The sequence below is a fragment of the Taudactylus pleione genome, unplaced genomic scaffold (genome assembly GCF_031769625.1).
Source record: "Taudactylus pleione unplaced genomic scaffold, aTauple2 ptg000032l, whole genome shotgun sequence".
NCBI classification, from domain to species: domain Eukaryota; kingdom Metazoa; phylum Chordata; class Amphibia; order Anura; family Myobatrachidae; genus Taudactylus; species Taudactylus pleione.
This window is the reverse complement of record NW_028284434.1, coordinates 31262597-31278330: the sequence shown is the minus strand read 5'-3', so window position 1 is coordinate 31278330 and position 15734 is coordinate 31262597. Positions and strand designations below refer to the sequence as shown.

The following is a 15734-nucleotide window of genomic DNA, read 5'->3' as shown; positions in this document are numbered from 1 at the left end:
AGAGTTTTCAATTTGCGACCAATCTTGCTCCATACTTGCCTTCTTTTGAATAAGTATTTCAGGGGGATTGCGAAAGAAACACCTATGCATGCGGTGCTGAAGAGGGCGCGCACTGCTACATCTGAGAGGCATCTGAGGAAGTTGCACCCATCTATCTAGGTTCCAGAGTGAGGGAGATATAGGGACTTAAAATCCCTCCTCACATTCCCTAGCATTACTTTTTTTTTAATTTAAACTGAAGTGTGGATGTCACTACTTGGCTACTGCCTCAATGGCTGCCAGCGACTGTTCACCAGTGACTGGTCTCGATAGGGAGAAAGAAAGTGTCTGTTTTGTTATTGGGATTCCTCATCCACAGTTTTAAGGTATATGCAGAAGACGAGTCCCACTTGTCATCCACAGCAAAGGGATTATAGAAAAAAAATTGGCGCAGTGGTCGTCTATTATCTTAATGCAGTGCAAATGCTTTCACCACTTGCTAGAGGCTTCCTCAGTGAGTACTATAAATTTAGGGGTCGATTCAATTAGGTTCGAGTTGGGTCCTGTCAGCTGTTCTCACAGCGAACTCGCACCGCGAATTGCATTTGTAATTAATTTCCAAACTGGCATTGCTTTTTTTTGCGCAGCCCCCATAGCAGATGAAAAAGTAGGGAAAGTCTTTATTTTAAGGTAACACAGTGCATAACCTGTGATACACCTCTCCCAATGAATATCACGCACTTGGAGAGGTTTTAAATAACATAAATTTGCTAATAAGGAAATGTCAATTTTCAGATAAACTTCATTAAAAAGCTCATTAATGGGTTCAATTATACGGGACAGGTATGTGGAGGTGTAAATGATGTGAGAGAGGTATTTGGGGGTGTAAATGATGTGGGACAGGTATGTGGAGGTGTAAATTATGTGATTATGTGATGCGCATCAACCCGGGATTATTTTCTGTGTAAATGGATCCACCTGGGTCCAGGGACCCGAGGTTCCAACTCGGGTACTTTGCAGGGTTGGCCACGGGTCGTTCCCGTGGAACCCTGCAGTGTAAACGGTGCGATCCGGGTCACTATGACCCAGATCGTGCTGTATGCCGCTCAATTTGCCAGCTTCAGTGGCGCTTGGAGATTACATCATCTCCAAGCATCCACTGCAACGCCGGAAGAGCCGGGTTACTGCAAACCCGGCTCCGGTGTGAACGGCGCTGACTCAGGAATATCCTGGGTCGATGCCGCAGTATGAAAGGGGGAAGTTCCGGGTCTGATCTGGATTGAAACCCTGTTCCAACCCCCGGGTCATACCCGGAACTTTGGTATAATGTGGTATGAGTTGCCACTTTTTTAGGACCCAGGATGGTTTCCCCACTTTTCCATGCACTTCTCCAAGTTTGCTTTCTGTAGAAAATTCACACAGCCTTGCTGCGAGCCGCACAAATTTGCATTTCTACACATTTCTCAGGTGTGCACATTCACACAATGTATGCGAGTTCCATAATACAAACCCGCTACTTATTGAATTGACTCCATACAGTATGTTATGATCTCATGTTCTGATTCTTATTTTTTAAAGCATTTTCAGTTGGTGGCTGTTGATTTCATTTAGTTGATTTAATCAGCGAGTCCCGTGGGAGACTGCCCGATGTTTTAAAGTAGCAGTCATTTAACAGGCAATACCAGGTTGATTTTGCCTTTTAAATGACTGCTACTTTAAAGCATGAGGCAGTCTCCCACAGGACTCGCCGATGCCGATGCCTACAGGCTATTACATATACTCCTCAGTGTCCAGTCACACCTCAGATACTGCTGATTATGTAATTTAATTGAGTCAGTAACATCTGAGCAGGAATATGATTCACAAAAGCAAAGTACTCATGCACTACGTACTTCTCAGTCAATGTCCCCGTTTTAACGATCGCAATCATTTTTTGATTGCGATCGTCAAATCGGGAAAATCCAACATGGTGGATTTCTGTGATCCCGCGATGCCCGGTTGCAGTATCGCGGGATCGCGGCAATCCATCTCTGATGGATGGGTCCCATTAGAGAGCAAAGATCTCTGTAATGACAGGCATTCTATCACAGTATTAGCATCTGACATCTCTAAATATAATAGCAGCTAAATATCCATCATCGCCCCTGATTCTCATATGTACAGCAACCCAATAGTTTACGTACATATCCACGGTTTGGGTGTCTGCGGTGCACAGGTCCCCGTTCTGCAAATTTGCAGAAGGGGTCCTGGGTGAACGCTCCCAGTCCCCCCTTAGCCGTAGCATGATTGACATGCTGCAGGATTTGGGGGGCGGAGCAGGAGCAGCGACCGGGACCATTGTACAAAACAGACACCTCCTGCTGCATTTGCATTATAGTAGGACAGTATTGCACAGCGCTTACTCGCAGCCGTGCATTAACGTCCACATCGGAATCGGGCCCATTTATCCTATTAATTGTAACTGTAGGAAGGATTGTAAATTCTAGTATATGTCAAGTTCAGAGCAGGCTGCCGATGCCATGCTCAGTAACAAAACAAATATTTATTTTCTAGTTACTTGAATGGCCTTGATTTGCAGCCACATAGGGGCTGATGCAGAGTGATAACTAGCACCAGCCTTTGTGGCGTGTCTTGCATGATTTCCTTATGTGTGTGCTCAAAAAGTAGACGCATTCATATGTGATACTGCATGCATCTGATGCTTACCACTCCCTTATGCTGGGAACACACTGCACGATCTATCGTTCGTACAGCCGATGAACGATATATCGTTCAGTACATCTGGCACACATATCTCTGTGAACATCTTTCACAGATCGGCCCTACAGCATGGCAGATGCAATATATCTGGAAGATTTTCCGTATACACACGACCGACCGACCCATATGCTGGCCACAGGAACCAGCGACAATAACATCACAGCTGGTTCCTGAGGCCAGACATATTGTGGGGCCTATTAGTATGTGTGTATGCTCATTCGTTCAGCCAAGTGTGTCCCCTGCACAAGACTGTAGAGGTGGAATGGAGAAGGGGAGGGACATTCTAATATAGGCTTAGTACAGTGTGGGTGTGTTTATGTAAATTCAGCTGTTGAAGAGATGCAGAAATATTCATATGTACCTGTCATGCAGGTGCAAATATACACTCATAATAATGACTAGTCCTAAACCAAGCACCTATGTCCGTGGGGCACAGCATATCTTGAGAAGTCTACGGATCTGCATATAGGTGAAACTACACTATTATTCCATGCACATTTGTTTTACAGCAATTTACATCCGTTTTGGCAACAATTCTGCATCAGCCCCATATCGTTCATATCATACAGAAGTCAACAGCCAGCTGCAAATGAGCTGGAGGTGGAGATATTCACTTGTCTCCCTGCTTGCGGCATCGGCAATACGCGCATCATCCCTCCCTCTGTGTCTAGCTACAGAGCGTAATCTCTAGGGGAGATGTGTAGCAGGCTAGCGAAGAAGGGATCTCATTAGTGGGGCAGTGGTCTTTGGGAAAGGGACACTGTAAGCACTGACACCGGATGACTGAACCCTCTGTCCTAGAGCTGCCTATATTGGGTGTCAGCATGCATACTTCCGAGCATAGTGTGGTAGTAGACTGCAGGCAGCCTGGGACATACGAATTTTACTATTATTGCAAAGGGGAGGGATATAACAGGCAGTAAAACAATTAGTAGGAAAGCATGCAGCACTGACGTACTATTAGATGGACAACTTCAGTTATTCAACAAATATAATGGAAGATATATATAGTCGTGCCACAATCTTACTGCGCACAAGCAGCCCAAAAGTATTCCCCTGAGTTCTTGAGGATATCACCTACTCCTCTAACACACAATCAACACAATAAAATAAAATGAACACAAAGGTAAAGAATTTAGGCGCTAATAAATGTAGACCATAAAAAAGAACATTGAATATAAAATATACATTCCGGGTTGTAATTTCATTTGCAGGATTTATAATTTCTCTAGAGTGTGTCCAGAGGGTTGAAGCATATGTAGTTTTCTCATTCAGTGCAGATGAATATAAAAAAGAAAAAATGCATAGCCAATGTTACACACACTTGAAGATATATATTTGCAATAAAACAGCGGGAAGGGGGGGTGTTACAGGAACACCACTGTATTGAAGAAAGTGCGTACCCCACTCACAAGAAAGAGTGATAAGTTACTCCCATAGAGGTTTTTTTTAGGGATCCACCAACACCCAATATGACGTGTAAGTAACTTCCATAAGGTGCGTACCAGAACTCACATAAGCAGAATAATGACGAAATATATAAAGGTATCTTTAAAGAACAGGTGGCGTACCCCTACTTACTCAGAGTGGCACGAAAATCCTCACATCAAGGTATCTTTGTATGTCCACCACTAGTGTTAATCTCTCCATAAAGGTTGTTTCATCCCCAAAAAATGTGATTCTCCATGGTATGAATAAATAATCCAAAATGAATTTATTTCAATATAACCACAATTCCAGAATAAAATGTATATGACCAGTGGCTAATACAAAACCAGCAGGCTAGCTTCTCAAAAAGGTTATTTAAAACATATGTAATGATGATAATCACGAGGTAAAAAAATGTTCAAATAGTCATACCTCCGGCGTTTATAAGTCACAGAATCCTCTAGGTCGACGTGCGTTTCGGCTCTCACTGGAGCCTTTGTCAAGACATGAGGATTATGGGACTTTATGTTGGTTATATACTGTGATCCACCTACCAGCATGTGAACAATATCAATTGTCCATGCATCAGGTGAAACTCATCTAGGGATAATTAATACATGCGGGAAGACACTGCATCGAACACAGGAAACTGTTCCACTTTACCCTTGTGTCACAAGAAACATCTTCCCGCATGGCAGGGACGCTGTATCTAGTTCCGGCTACCGGAAGTGGTCCACGCGTCCTTTCAAATATGTGTCCTCCGTAAGCAAGACTTTAGATGGTGACGTTATTGAAAGATTCCACACATGCTTAACGGTACGTCATTATTGACGTCCGAGTATGGGCAACCCTAGACACCATATTACCAACTTCCGCCAGGAGTCTGGATCATGTGACGGGCCTCCTGATTTTCAACTTCCGTTTGACGGCGTCATATATTAAAAGGACGCGTGGATCACTTCCAGTAGCCGGAACTAGATACAGCGTCCCTGCCATGCGGGAAGATGTTTCTTGCGACACAAGGGTAAAGTGGAACAGTTTCCTGTGTTCGATGCAGTGTCTTCCCGCAGGTATTAATTATCCCTAGATGAGTTTCACCTGATGCATAGACAATTGATATTGTTCACATGCTGGTAGGTGGATCACGGTATATAACCAACATAGAGTCCCATAATCCTCATGTCTTGACAAAGGCTCCAGTGAGAGCCGAAAAGCGCGTCGACCTAGAGGATTCTGTGACTTATAAACGCTGGAGGTATGACTATTTGAACATTTTTTTACCTCGTGATTATCATCATTACATATGTTTTAAATAACCTTTTTGAGAAGCTGGCCTGCTGGTTTTGTATTAGCCACTGGTCATATACATTTTATTCTGGAATTGTGGTTATATTGAAATAAATTCGTTTTGGACTATTTATTCATACCATGGAGAATCACATTTTTTGGGGATGAAACAACCTTTATGGAGAGATTAACACTAGTGGTGGACATACAAAGATACCTTGATGTGAGGATTTTCGTGCCACTCTGAGTAAGTTGGTGTACGCCACCTGTTCTTTAAGGATAACTTTAAAGATACCTTTATATATTTCGTCATTATTCTGCTTATGTGAGTTCTGGTACGCACCTTATGGAAGTTACTTACACGTCATATTGGGTGTTGGTGGATCCCTAAAAAAAACCTCTATGGGAGTAACTTATCACTCTTTCTTGTGAGTGGGGTACGCACTTTCTTCAATACAGTGGTGTTCCATAACACCCCCACTTCCCGCTGTTTTATTGCAAATATATATCTTCAAGTGTGTGTAACATTGGCTATGCATTTTTTCTTTTTTATATTCATCTGCACTGAATGAGAAAACTACATATGCTTCAACCCTCTGGACACACTCTAAAGAAATTATAAATCCTGCAAATTAAATTACAACCCTTCAAGGAATGTATATTTTATATTCAATTTTCTTTTTTATGGTCTACATTTATTAGCGCCTAAATTCTTTACCTTTGTGTTCATTTTATTTTATTGTGTTGAACTTCAGTTATTCCCCCACAACATAAAGGTTTTATATTTTTATCTTCTCCTGATAAAACCCCTTTGACTGTCTGGAGCTGAGAAATGACTGACTTGTGAGATGATCATGTTTCCCCCACATCCATTTACCCTGCTCATATATGACTTGCACTGCAAAAAGCGGCACTGTGGGTTTGGCAAAGAGACCAGACTTTAGCTAAAACAATGTATCTAATCTCTGGGGACTGTGATCTCTCTATGACAGAGCCAAATATGGTATCATTGTAACACAAGGACCTTGAATGTTTCTATAAGTATTTGTGCTGTTAAGCGACAAGGTTACATTATATTGCACATTCAGAATAAGTTTTTTAACGCGTTCGAAATTAGTTGGGTGTTTGTTTCCTTAAGTAAAATGTTTAATTTTTAAGATTTTTTATCAAAGGGAAAGTGTTAAAAAATATTCTTGACAATCCCTTCTCAATGTTAAAAGTCTTACCCCATATAGCAGTGATTGGCACCTCCAAACTTTAAAAGGGACGCACAGCCTTCATTTCAAATGTAAAAAACAGCTTAAAAATTACTCTGGTACCCCCACATCATCCACCCCAAAATTCCTCAATATGCCCATCTCTTGCCAACTCATGAATTCCCACATGCCCACACTCATTGGCTAACCAACAATTTAAAAATATTCACAGCTGTAGCCCGCAGGTAGAGAATGCTCTGCCAGGGCTGTAGCTAGGGTAGTGCGGCCGGTGCCATCGCACAGGGCACCACAGATCAAGGGGCGTTGTTTGGGCCTGTCAAAGTTCTGTTTATTGTCATTCTTGCTTATAGCTTCCTCTTATTTCATCTCCAGCATCTCCTGGCCTCTCCTATCTCTTCCCTGGCCCTTCCCCATGAAGCCATGGCCCTTTTTTGGGTGCATTATGTCCCTTTGAAAAATGAGGGGGGCGCCAATGCTCTTTCTGGCACAGGGCACCAAAAAGTCTAGTTACGGCTCTGAGCTCTGCACTCTCTCCTACTCCTCTGATTGGATGAGGTGTGCAGAGGAGATCATGTGACACAAAAATGGCTGTTCTGGTAATATTAAGAGGCAGATTTAATTAACTGCGAGCAGGGGTTTAGCCAGAATTTTCTGAACCCTATAGCAAAATTTTGAAGGGCCTCCACCCTAATGCTTCTAGAGAGACACCTCTCCACAGCAGTTGTTCATTTTGTGCCCCATAGTAGTGCCTTAGTTCATTTTATGAACCATAGCAGTGCCCTAGTTAATGTTATGCCCATAGTTGTGCCCTAGTTCATTTTATGTCCCATAGCCATGCCCTAGTTCACAATAGGCCACATTGTATTGCTGCCAGTACACATTATTCCACACTGTGCCCAAATTCATATTATGCCATACAGTGTTGCTATTACATATTATGTAACATTGAGGTGCCCCGAGTTTATAATATGCTACACTGTATTGCCCCCTGTTCATAATATGCTAGATTGTTGTAGTGGCCCCAGTTCATTTTATGCTACATTGTAGTGCTCCCAGTTCCTATTATACTACACCGTAGTGCCCACAGTTCATACTGTGCAGCATTTCCAGGAACTTGGTACATAACTATATGACTTAGGTCATGGGCCCCATAGCAATGACAGCCCTTGCACCCACTATTGCTACGCCCATGGCCATGAGTTTCCATTAGAGGCTTACATGATGTGTGGCTTCTCGAATATCCGGGTTATGCAGTGGGTATTGAATATTCTTGCTTGCATCTCACACAATTACTCAACGTTTCACTACCCTAGCATCCCATGGAGTATCATCATGCCCGAAACCTCACAGCTAAATGAATTAGCCCCTAAGTCTAAAGGGGCCCATACATCTGTGACTGATTGCCGAAATTCCCTGTTCTGCCGAGGTCGGGGAATTGGGGATATTCAACATGTTGAACAATCTCGATTCCCCAATCCTGACCTGAAACTGGTTGGAATCGACAGGTTGAGCATTTTTTACATGGTATCTGCTGAAGGATCACCGATGGCTGCTGGTCCTCGGATTGGGTTGGAGCAGCAGAATGGGGAAATGGGGCCGTATTATTCTCTGCTTTATCATCAAAAAAATAATATGGGTCATTCATCTATGGCCCTGATTCCCCGTTCTGCTGATGGGCAATACGTTGGCGGATTGGGGAAATTCAACCTGTAAAAAATCCCAGACTCGCCGATTCTGACCATTTTCGGGTTGGGATCAGGGAATAGAGATTGTCCATGTTGAATATCCCAGATTCCCCGGCAGCAGCAGAATAGGGAATTGTGACAATCAGTCACAGATGTGTGGGCCCCTTAGGGCAGCACAGAGCTGGGACTGCAGGTGAATGTGCGCCAGGTCCCCAGTTACCCACCACAGCCTGCTGATATATTCTGGGTACATGTGGATACCAAGTCTGTCCATCTATCTTTAACAGAGGAGTTCTATGGGACCTTATTGGTCACCTCTGTTGCAGAGAAGTGAATTCATTACTATAAGTCCTCTAGTCTCTTGTGCCAGGTCAGTCATGTTCTTGACCTCAGTAATAGGGGAGGATTGGGGAGTGTGGCCTGACGAGCGGGAGAGCAGACGTGCTTAGAAGGTGCTCCCGATCATAGCCACTAATTGAGCAAATCCTGCTACCAAAAAAGCCTGAGAGTGCTTTCATCTTGCCCCAGCCTGCCTGCACCACACTCAGGGGTTGTGCCGCGGAATCGCGGGGTAATAGTTATTCCCACGGATTTTGGCCTTCCCACTCCATCTCAGCCGGGGACTCAATTTAGGCCCACCATCCGACAAAGACCCACGTGACCTGGGACGCTCCTTTGCTCTTCTGGTATCTGAGCCGCTGCTCTCCCCAGCCGGAATTACCTGGAAGCCGGCTCCTGCTGACGGGCGCTCATCTGTCCTCAGAGAGGTGAGGTCTACGGTGGTTACACCCGCGGCGGCCATTGCTCCAGCGGCACCCTCGCTGCCAGTGACTCCTGGGCGGTCGGCTGGTTCACTCTCGGTGTCCCCCACTCAGACCACACTCTCTATAGCCTGCGGTGGGCCTGCTGGGTCTCTCCTATCCTGCGTTTGGAGGTCATTGGACCCATAGGGCGTCTGCTGGTTCTCTGTGATTCAGGGCCTGGTTCGCACCGAGAGGCCGGGGCCTGGATTTGGAGTGCCGCCTGATGGAAACTCTGCAATACGGCCCACCCTGAGGTAAAGCCTCCCTCCTATCTTGATACCCCTGGAAGACCGCACACTAGGCGGTGAGAAGTGGTGCTCCGGCGACTCTTGTCTGCGCACCCGCTGCTGGTGCTCCGGTCCCTCTCCTCTCTCTCCTGACATACCGCTGAACGCTGCGGAGCTCAGCGAGGATTCGGTGAGGTTAGCCTCCCTGTGCCCCCACTGCTGGTGCTTTGCTCCCCTCTCACTCTATCAGCCTACCGCCGGATAGTGAGGCCACTTCCACTAGAGGAGCTGCTCTCTGCGTGGAGGTTCCGCTCTTCCTCCATGCATGAACAAGCTCTGTGTAGTACACCCTCTGCCTTCATTCTCCCTCATCCCGGTCACTGAGGCCCCTGCAGGAGGTTACTAAGCTTACGACTGGGAGTTCTGAGCAGCCAGAGGGGATTCGGTGAGGTTAGCCTCCCTGCGCCCCCTCTGCTGGTGCTTTGGTACTGAGGCTGCATAACTGCATAAATTAAATAACCCCTATGTGAACATTCTGTGGTGGTCTACCCCTGTGGTCACAACTCTATCTATGGGAGCACCTGCTTTACCTGGGTGGTTCACTATAGTTTTTTCGCTTACTCATAAGATGCGGAGCTCTGTTTAATTTGTGAAGAGTAAGGAGAACCCCTTTCTAGCGGGAGTAAAATTTCCCCCCCCCATGCCCATCACCGGCTTACTACTTTTTGTTTTTTATTTCCACTCATTGCCCTTTTCACATCTCACTCTCTTCTCCTGAACTGTTCATTATGTCCTACCAGCATAAGAAGCCTGCGGCAGGTGAATCGGCAGACTTTTTCCGGCTGAAAGATAAAACCGAAACCAATTCCACACCTGCTCCTTCTCCACAACCTGCCAAAATGGCGCAGAGCCTTACAGACCACTCCCCTGTGATTACTCTTTCCTCTGACACTGCTAAAATGATAGTTGCGTTCCCTGATCTCCTCCCTCAAGGTGGAAATAGATTCCCTTGACTCAAGGACGGACACGATGGAGCATAAAGTAGATGAGATCTGTCAGTTCCAAGATGTCACAAGTCAAGAATTAGCCGATATGCGCCTGGAAGGAACAGATGGAGGATGCTGAGAATAGATCCAGACGCAGTAATATTCGTATCAGGAATATCCCAGAATCCATCGAATCTGACTCGCTTCCTGATTACTTGGAGGGTTTATTTCTTCAGTGTCTACCAGATTCTTCTATAGAAACTCTACAGCTGGAAAGGCCCCACAGAGCGCTACGTGCCAAGCCCCCATCTGATCAACCTCAAGATGTCCTTGTTTATCTTCATTACTACAAAACCAAAGAACAATTTCTATTTTCAGTTCGCTTTGTGTCCACTGTCTCTTTCCGTGGTCATAATCTTCAAGTATATCAGGATTGCTAATGATTTATGACCCAGTGAGACACATGGTGGTCTAACTTCGATATCCTACTGTGTTTATTGCCTTTAAATATTTTGTCTATACCATTACATAATATTTTTTAGATTGTTTCAGTTGTGTGATTTGCTCCTCGAGTTTACGTGGAGATGGTACTTGCCCTGCTTCTTTGTGATAATTTTCTGATGTTTCCATATATGGGAAATCCACCCCCACTGTCTCCAGGACCAACTCTATAGACACTCTATGCATTTTATTCGGTAATTCTGTTGTTTTTTGCCCCAATGTTTCTATTTACAAATGTATGGTTTAAGGCCCTGATTCAGAGCCGGACGCTCTGACCAGAGCGCTCGCTCTGAATCAGGGCCCACCTCCATTAATATGGAGCGTCCTCCTGGACGCTCGTATAGCTGTGGGTCACCACCCACAGCATATACGAGCGTGCAGGATGATGGTCGCGATGGTCTTGACCATCGCGACCATCGCCACTGCGAGCAACAGCCTGCGGTTGAGGTTTTCAACCGCAAGGCCAGGAGTGATTTTGGCTCTATCAGAGCCAAAATCACTCCCACTGGATGTCAGTGGGGCCGGCTTCAGACGGTAGGCGTTCCCTTGGGAACGCCTCTGTCTGGCAGGCACGCCCACCAAAGGGAGTGTGCTGTCAGTCAACATCGACAGCACGCCCCCTTTGATGAGACACTCCGAGCGAAGGAAAGTCCTTCGCTCGGCGCGTCTCGCGCATGCGCACGACGGAGCTCCCTCTGTCGTGCGCATGCGCAGTGCAGACCATCGACCCACTTGCGAGCGGACAGCCGCTCGCGAGTGGGTCTGAATGAGGGCCTAAGTGTATTGCTTTTGATACCTGGTGTGTCTTCCTGGACCTATCTATTTTATTCTTTTTCTCTCGTTATGTGATTCTTTTTCTTCTCCTTTCTTCTCCTTTTTTACCTCTTTGTCCCTTAATTTTTTCACCGGTGTGATGGTCATGTGGGTGCTCCCTCTGTTGAAGATACTCAACACTTTTATGTCTTGAAGTTCTCCTCCCTTATCTTCTTGTCTTGCTACTATTTTATTTCTCTCTCTCTCCATTAATACAATATTGCAATTTTGCATTGATATGTTCTCTGCTCTATATGATTTTGCTTGGGCCCAATGTGCAAGCCCCAAGTACACAGGATGTGCTGTTCCTATAGTGTAATAGGGGAGGATTCTAGAGGAGCAACCTCCTTTTTTGCGTCGGTGGTGTATGTTATAGGGAGAAAAGCTTTGTCTAGAAGTGGATTTCCAGATTCTTAAAAGCCATTAGCGTTACCGCTGATTAAGAAAATGATAGACAGTGAAACAATGGTTGAATCTGTAAAGTCTGAGCATACCTAAACAGCCAGCCAATATTATACATGCCCATTTATTGTGCTATCTACATGTCAGGCTGTCAACTGTCACTTCAGATTGATATACACTTGTTTATGTTACAAACAGATAGCTGCCTGTAACACTTAAGTGCTTTCACCGATTACTCACACAACAGTAAACAAACATTTATGTCTCCATATTTTTTTTCTAGGCGATGAGGGCGACAACTTCTATGTCATAGATCAAGGAGAAGCTGATGTAAGTATAGCAGTATATATCCATAGATCATCATAAATAAGTGTTTGCTTTTACACTAGCGAAAAGGTATATAACTGCATGCTGACCCCGGTATGCTGCCAACAAGCCTTTTCAAGACCCGCCTTAGAGTATACAGTCATAAAAGAAAGAAAAATCTATATACTGGTTTTCAAAGAAAATCTCATTGTGTATAATGACATTCCAATGTGTTTGTTTTGCAAAGTATACAAAACATGGAATATTTTTAAGATGTATCAAATATTTTATACTGACCACCTCAGTTCTATTGCTTTTAGTCAATTATGGGAATTTGCATCATTCATGCATATATCATACTGGGACAGTTTTTACGGAACTAACATCTATGTTTTTACATGTTATGTATAATTAGTGCAATTGTTTAAAGCTGAAAATGTTTCTTAGTTTAAGTTGTATCTAATATCTTGTTTTTATGGGCAGTTTTGTTATATTTAGTATTGTTGTTTTGTGCCATTTAGTTTTAATTTGTGCTTGTTAAGTTTTTATGTGCCTTTTAGTTATATTTAGTGTTTTGTTTTATTTTTATGGGCCATTTAGTTATACTTAGTGTTTTGTTATGTTTTGATGTGTCATTTAGTTATATTTGGTATTTTGTTTTAGCTGGTATTTTGTTTTAGTATGTTGCAGATCATTGTTTTTATCCCATAATCCCATTTCATCCAATTTGCGTTATTTGGAAATAATGAACACGTATACACAAATCTTCTGCCATTACAAATAATTTATGCAAACTACTCAAACTGTGAACTGTTTTTTTTGTTGTTTTTTACTGCTGATGCTGAGTTGGTCGCATTTGCGTCCATAATTGCAGACATAAAATGCATTTATTTATAAAGCCGTAATTGCGGGTACTTGCAAAGTTGACACCGAAATGGAATTCATTTTTCTTTGGTGAAATACTGCCCATGTGCATGTACCATAGAATAAACACGTTTCATGACTACAGTATTTAGAAATAGTAAGGTGATGCATGGAGAGTACTGTTATCATTATCTTTTGTCCAGAAAAACATATTTGTGTATTCTTATTAATAGTTATTTTATGGCCTGATTCAGTTTAGGACGGAATTGCAAAGCTGCACGCAGGCTATAGATATGATGTATGCACGCAGGCTATAGATATGATGTATGCACGCAGGCAGCTTTGCAATTCCGCCCTTACAATGATGGTAATGCAGCAGGAGCCATCACGACTCCTGCGTGCATTACTTACCAAAGCTGCATTGTACAATACAGCATCGGATAATCTGCGAGAACATCGTCCGGTTACGTGACCCATGGGTCATGCAAGCCAGCCGCCGCAGATGAGAGAAAGCGGCTGACGGAGCTCCAGGCCCCCTTCTCTCCACCCCAACGGCGAAACGCCTCCATTTTAAAAAACGGAGGCGCTTGCCGCCCCCTTCCTGCCCACAAATGGCAGCAGACTTTCAATCACTGACAGTCTGCGCATGCGAACACGCAGGACCAGTACTGCACATGCGCAGTACGGGTCCGGTGCCTGCACAGATTCATTGCTGAATCAGGCCCTTCATTTTTTTCTAACTAAACTATAGAAGTTCCTTAGGCCAATCACAAATGATCCGGCTATGCAGTTTACAAATACTCAGAGGCACATACAGTAGCTTGTGGAAAGTAAATAAATGCAGACATGGAAGGATTTAAAGAAAGACAGAAATAGCATCAGATAAAGAAAGAAAAATACAGATACAAATTTATAAGATCTATTTATAATATTTGATCATCCAGCAGCAGCTATAATTACCTTTGTTTTTCAACCTTTCTGGATAATAGGTTTCCATATGACATATGCCATACCTGTGTTTGTATTTAAGGAAGTAATTACTAACAGTTAAAGGGTGTAGTTCTATGTTTATTTTACTAATTTATTTATAAGATGGGATGGTGTAGTGTCATATATAAAACCTAAAAATATGTTCTGGTGCCTTTGCTGTGTTCAGATGCCAATGACCATCTCAGTTACAAGGCTACATTACTTGGTTCTGTTAGCTTCACAGTTTTAGAGATCATCCAGTAAATGTCGTCATTGTAAGCTAACACCACTAGGCTACGGAAAGCATCCAAACTTACACAGTAAAGAGGGGTGAAACCAAAATTATACATAAAAAAACTTTTGTTTTTGTATTGATCTAAATAAAAAAGTAATCTTAAAGTGCCCTTATTACTCTTACTCCACAATTGCCCAAGTAACAGTTGCTCTCTCTCTTTTTTTAAAAAAAAAAGTGTTGTCTCAGTTAAGCATCACTTACAGCACTGTCAGGGTTCAGCCTAGGATCGGCCTCTCTCACCTCCTTGCCGGCTTCCCCTGACTTCCTTGCGGTCAGACGTCTGGTGCAGTGATGGATGTGGGGCTGAGTATTCTGCCTGAGGTGCTTTTTGCGAGCTTCCATGGTCGGCTGTGTGTGCTGGGGATCGGAGTTCCCATCATGGGCGCCGCCATGACAGTTCCTCTCATGTGACACTACTCCTAACCTATGGTAGCATGATTTCAGTCAGCTGATGCTGTGCTCCAGTAATCTGCTACCCCTGGGTATAAATCCGCCTCCAGGAAGATGCTGTTCAACTTCGTTATTCCAAGTGCCTGTGTTACTCCCACTGTTGCTTTGTGCTAAATCCTTCAGCGTGTTGCTTCAGCCTGCTCACAGTTTCCCATTTTCCTGTATTAGCTTCCATGCTAAACCTTACTCTGAGACTTTAGCTTTCTCACAGTACTTCAGTGTTTCATGTCCCTTCCCTGTGTGTCTTTGTATATGTGCTGCTAATTCTATTGCAGCTTTCCTGTGGCTATTACCCTGTATCACTGAAGTGTTAGATTACCTACTGGTATTAATTAGCTCACAGCTGGACCCCCCAGCACATGTCTGTGTCAATCTGCTCTGTGTCTTGTCAGTGCAAATCTGCACTTGCAGTTAGCACTCTCCCAGTGTATGCCTATCTTCTCTATATGTCTTGTCTGTGCAATCTGCACCTGCATATATAATTATTCCCAGTATTTTGGCTTTGCCCAGTACCAGCATTTCTAGCTCTCCCAGTATTTGGCCTTTGTCCAGTACCACATTTCTAGCATTCCCAATATATTCCTTGAGTCCACTCTACTCTTGTATGTGCAATCCCTAGTATATGTTGTGTTTTCCTGCATATTTAGCAAACTCCAGTACCTACCTGTGTCCACATCTCCCTGAGCTGCTGAGCCAGTCAGCTCCTGGATTTCTTAGTGATTCTTAGTACTTTCTCAGTAATCTCATGCAAGCCGGTGATCA

The 15734-nt window shown here is 43.8% G+C and overlaps 1 protein-coding gene across 1 annotated transcript in view; it reads left to right on the top strand.

Moving 5' to 3' along the window:
* PRKAR1B (protein kinase cAMP-dependent type I regulatory subunit beta) overlaps positions 1 to 15734 on the top strand; it is a 246294-nt gene that overhangs the window by 139218 nt on the left and 91342 nt on the right. The window contains exon 6 of the mRNA XM_088451867.1: positions 12372 to 12418. Within this exon, the coding sequence (XP_088307993.1) occupies positions 12372 to 12418 (47 nt within the window). The remainder of the gene's footprint in view (positions 1 to 12371; positions 12419 to 15734) is intronic.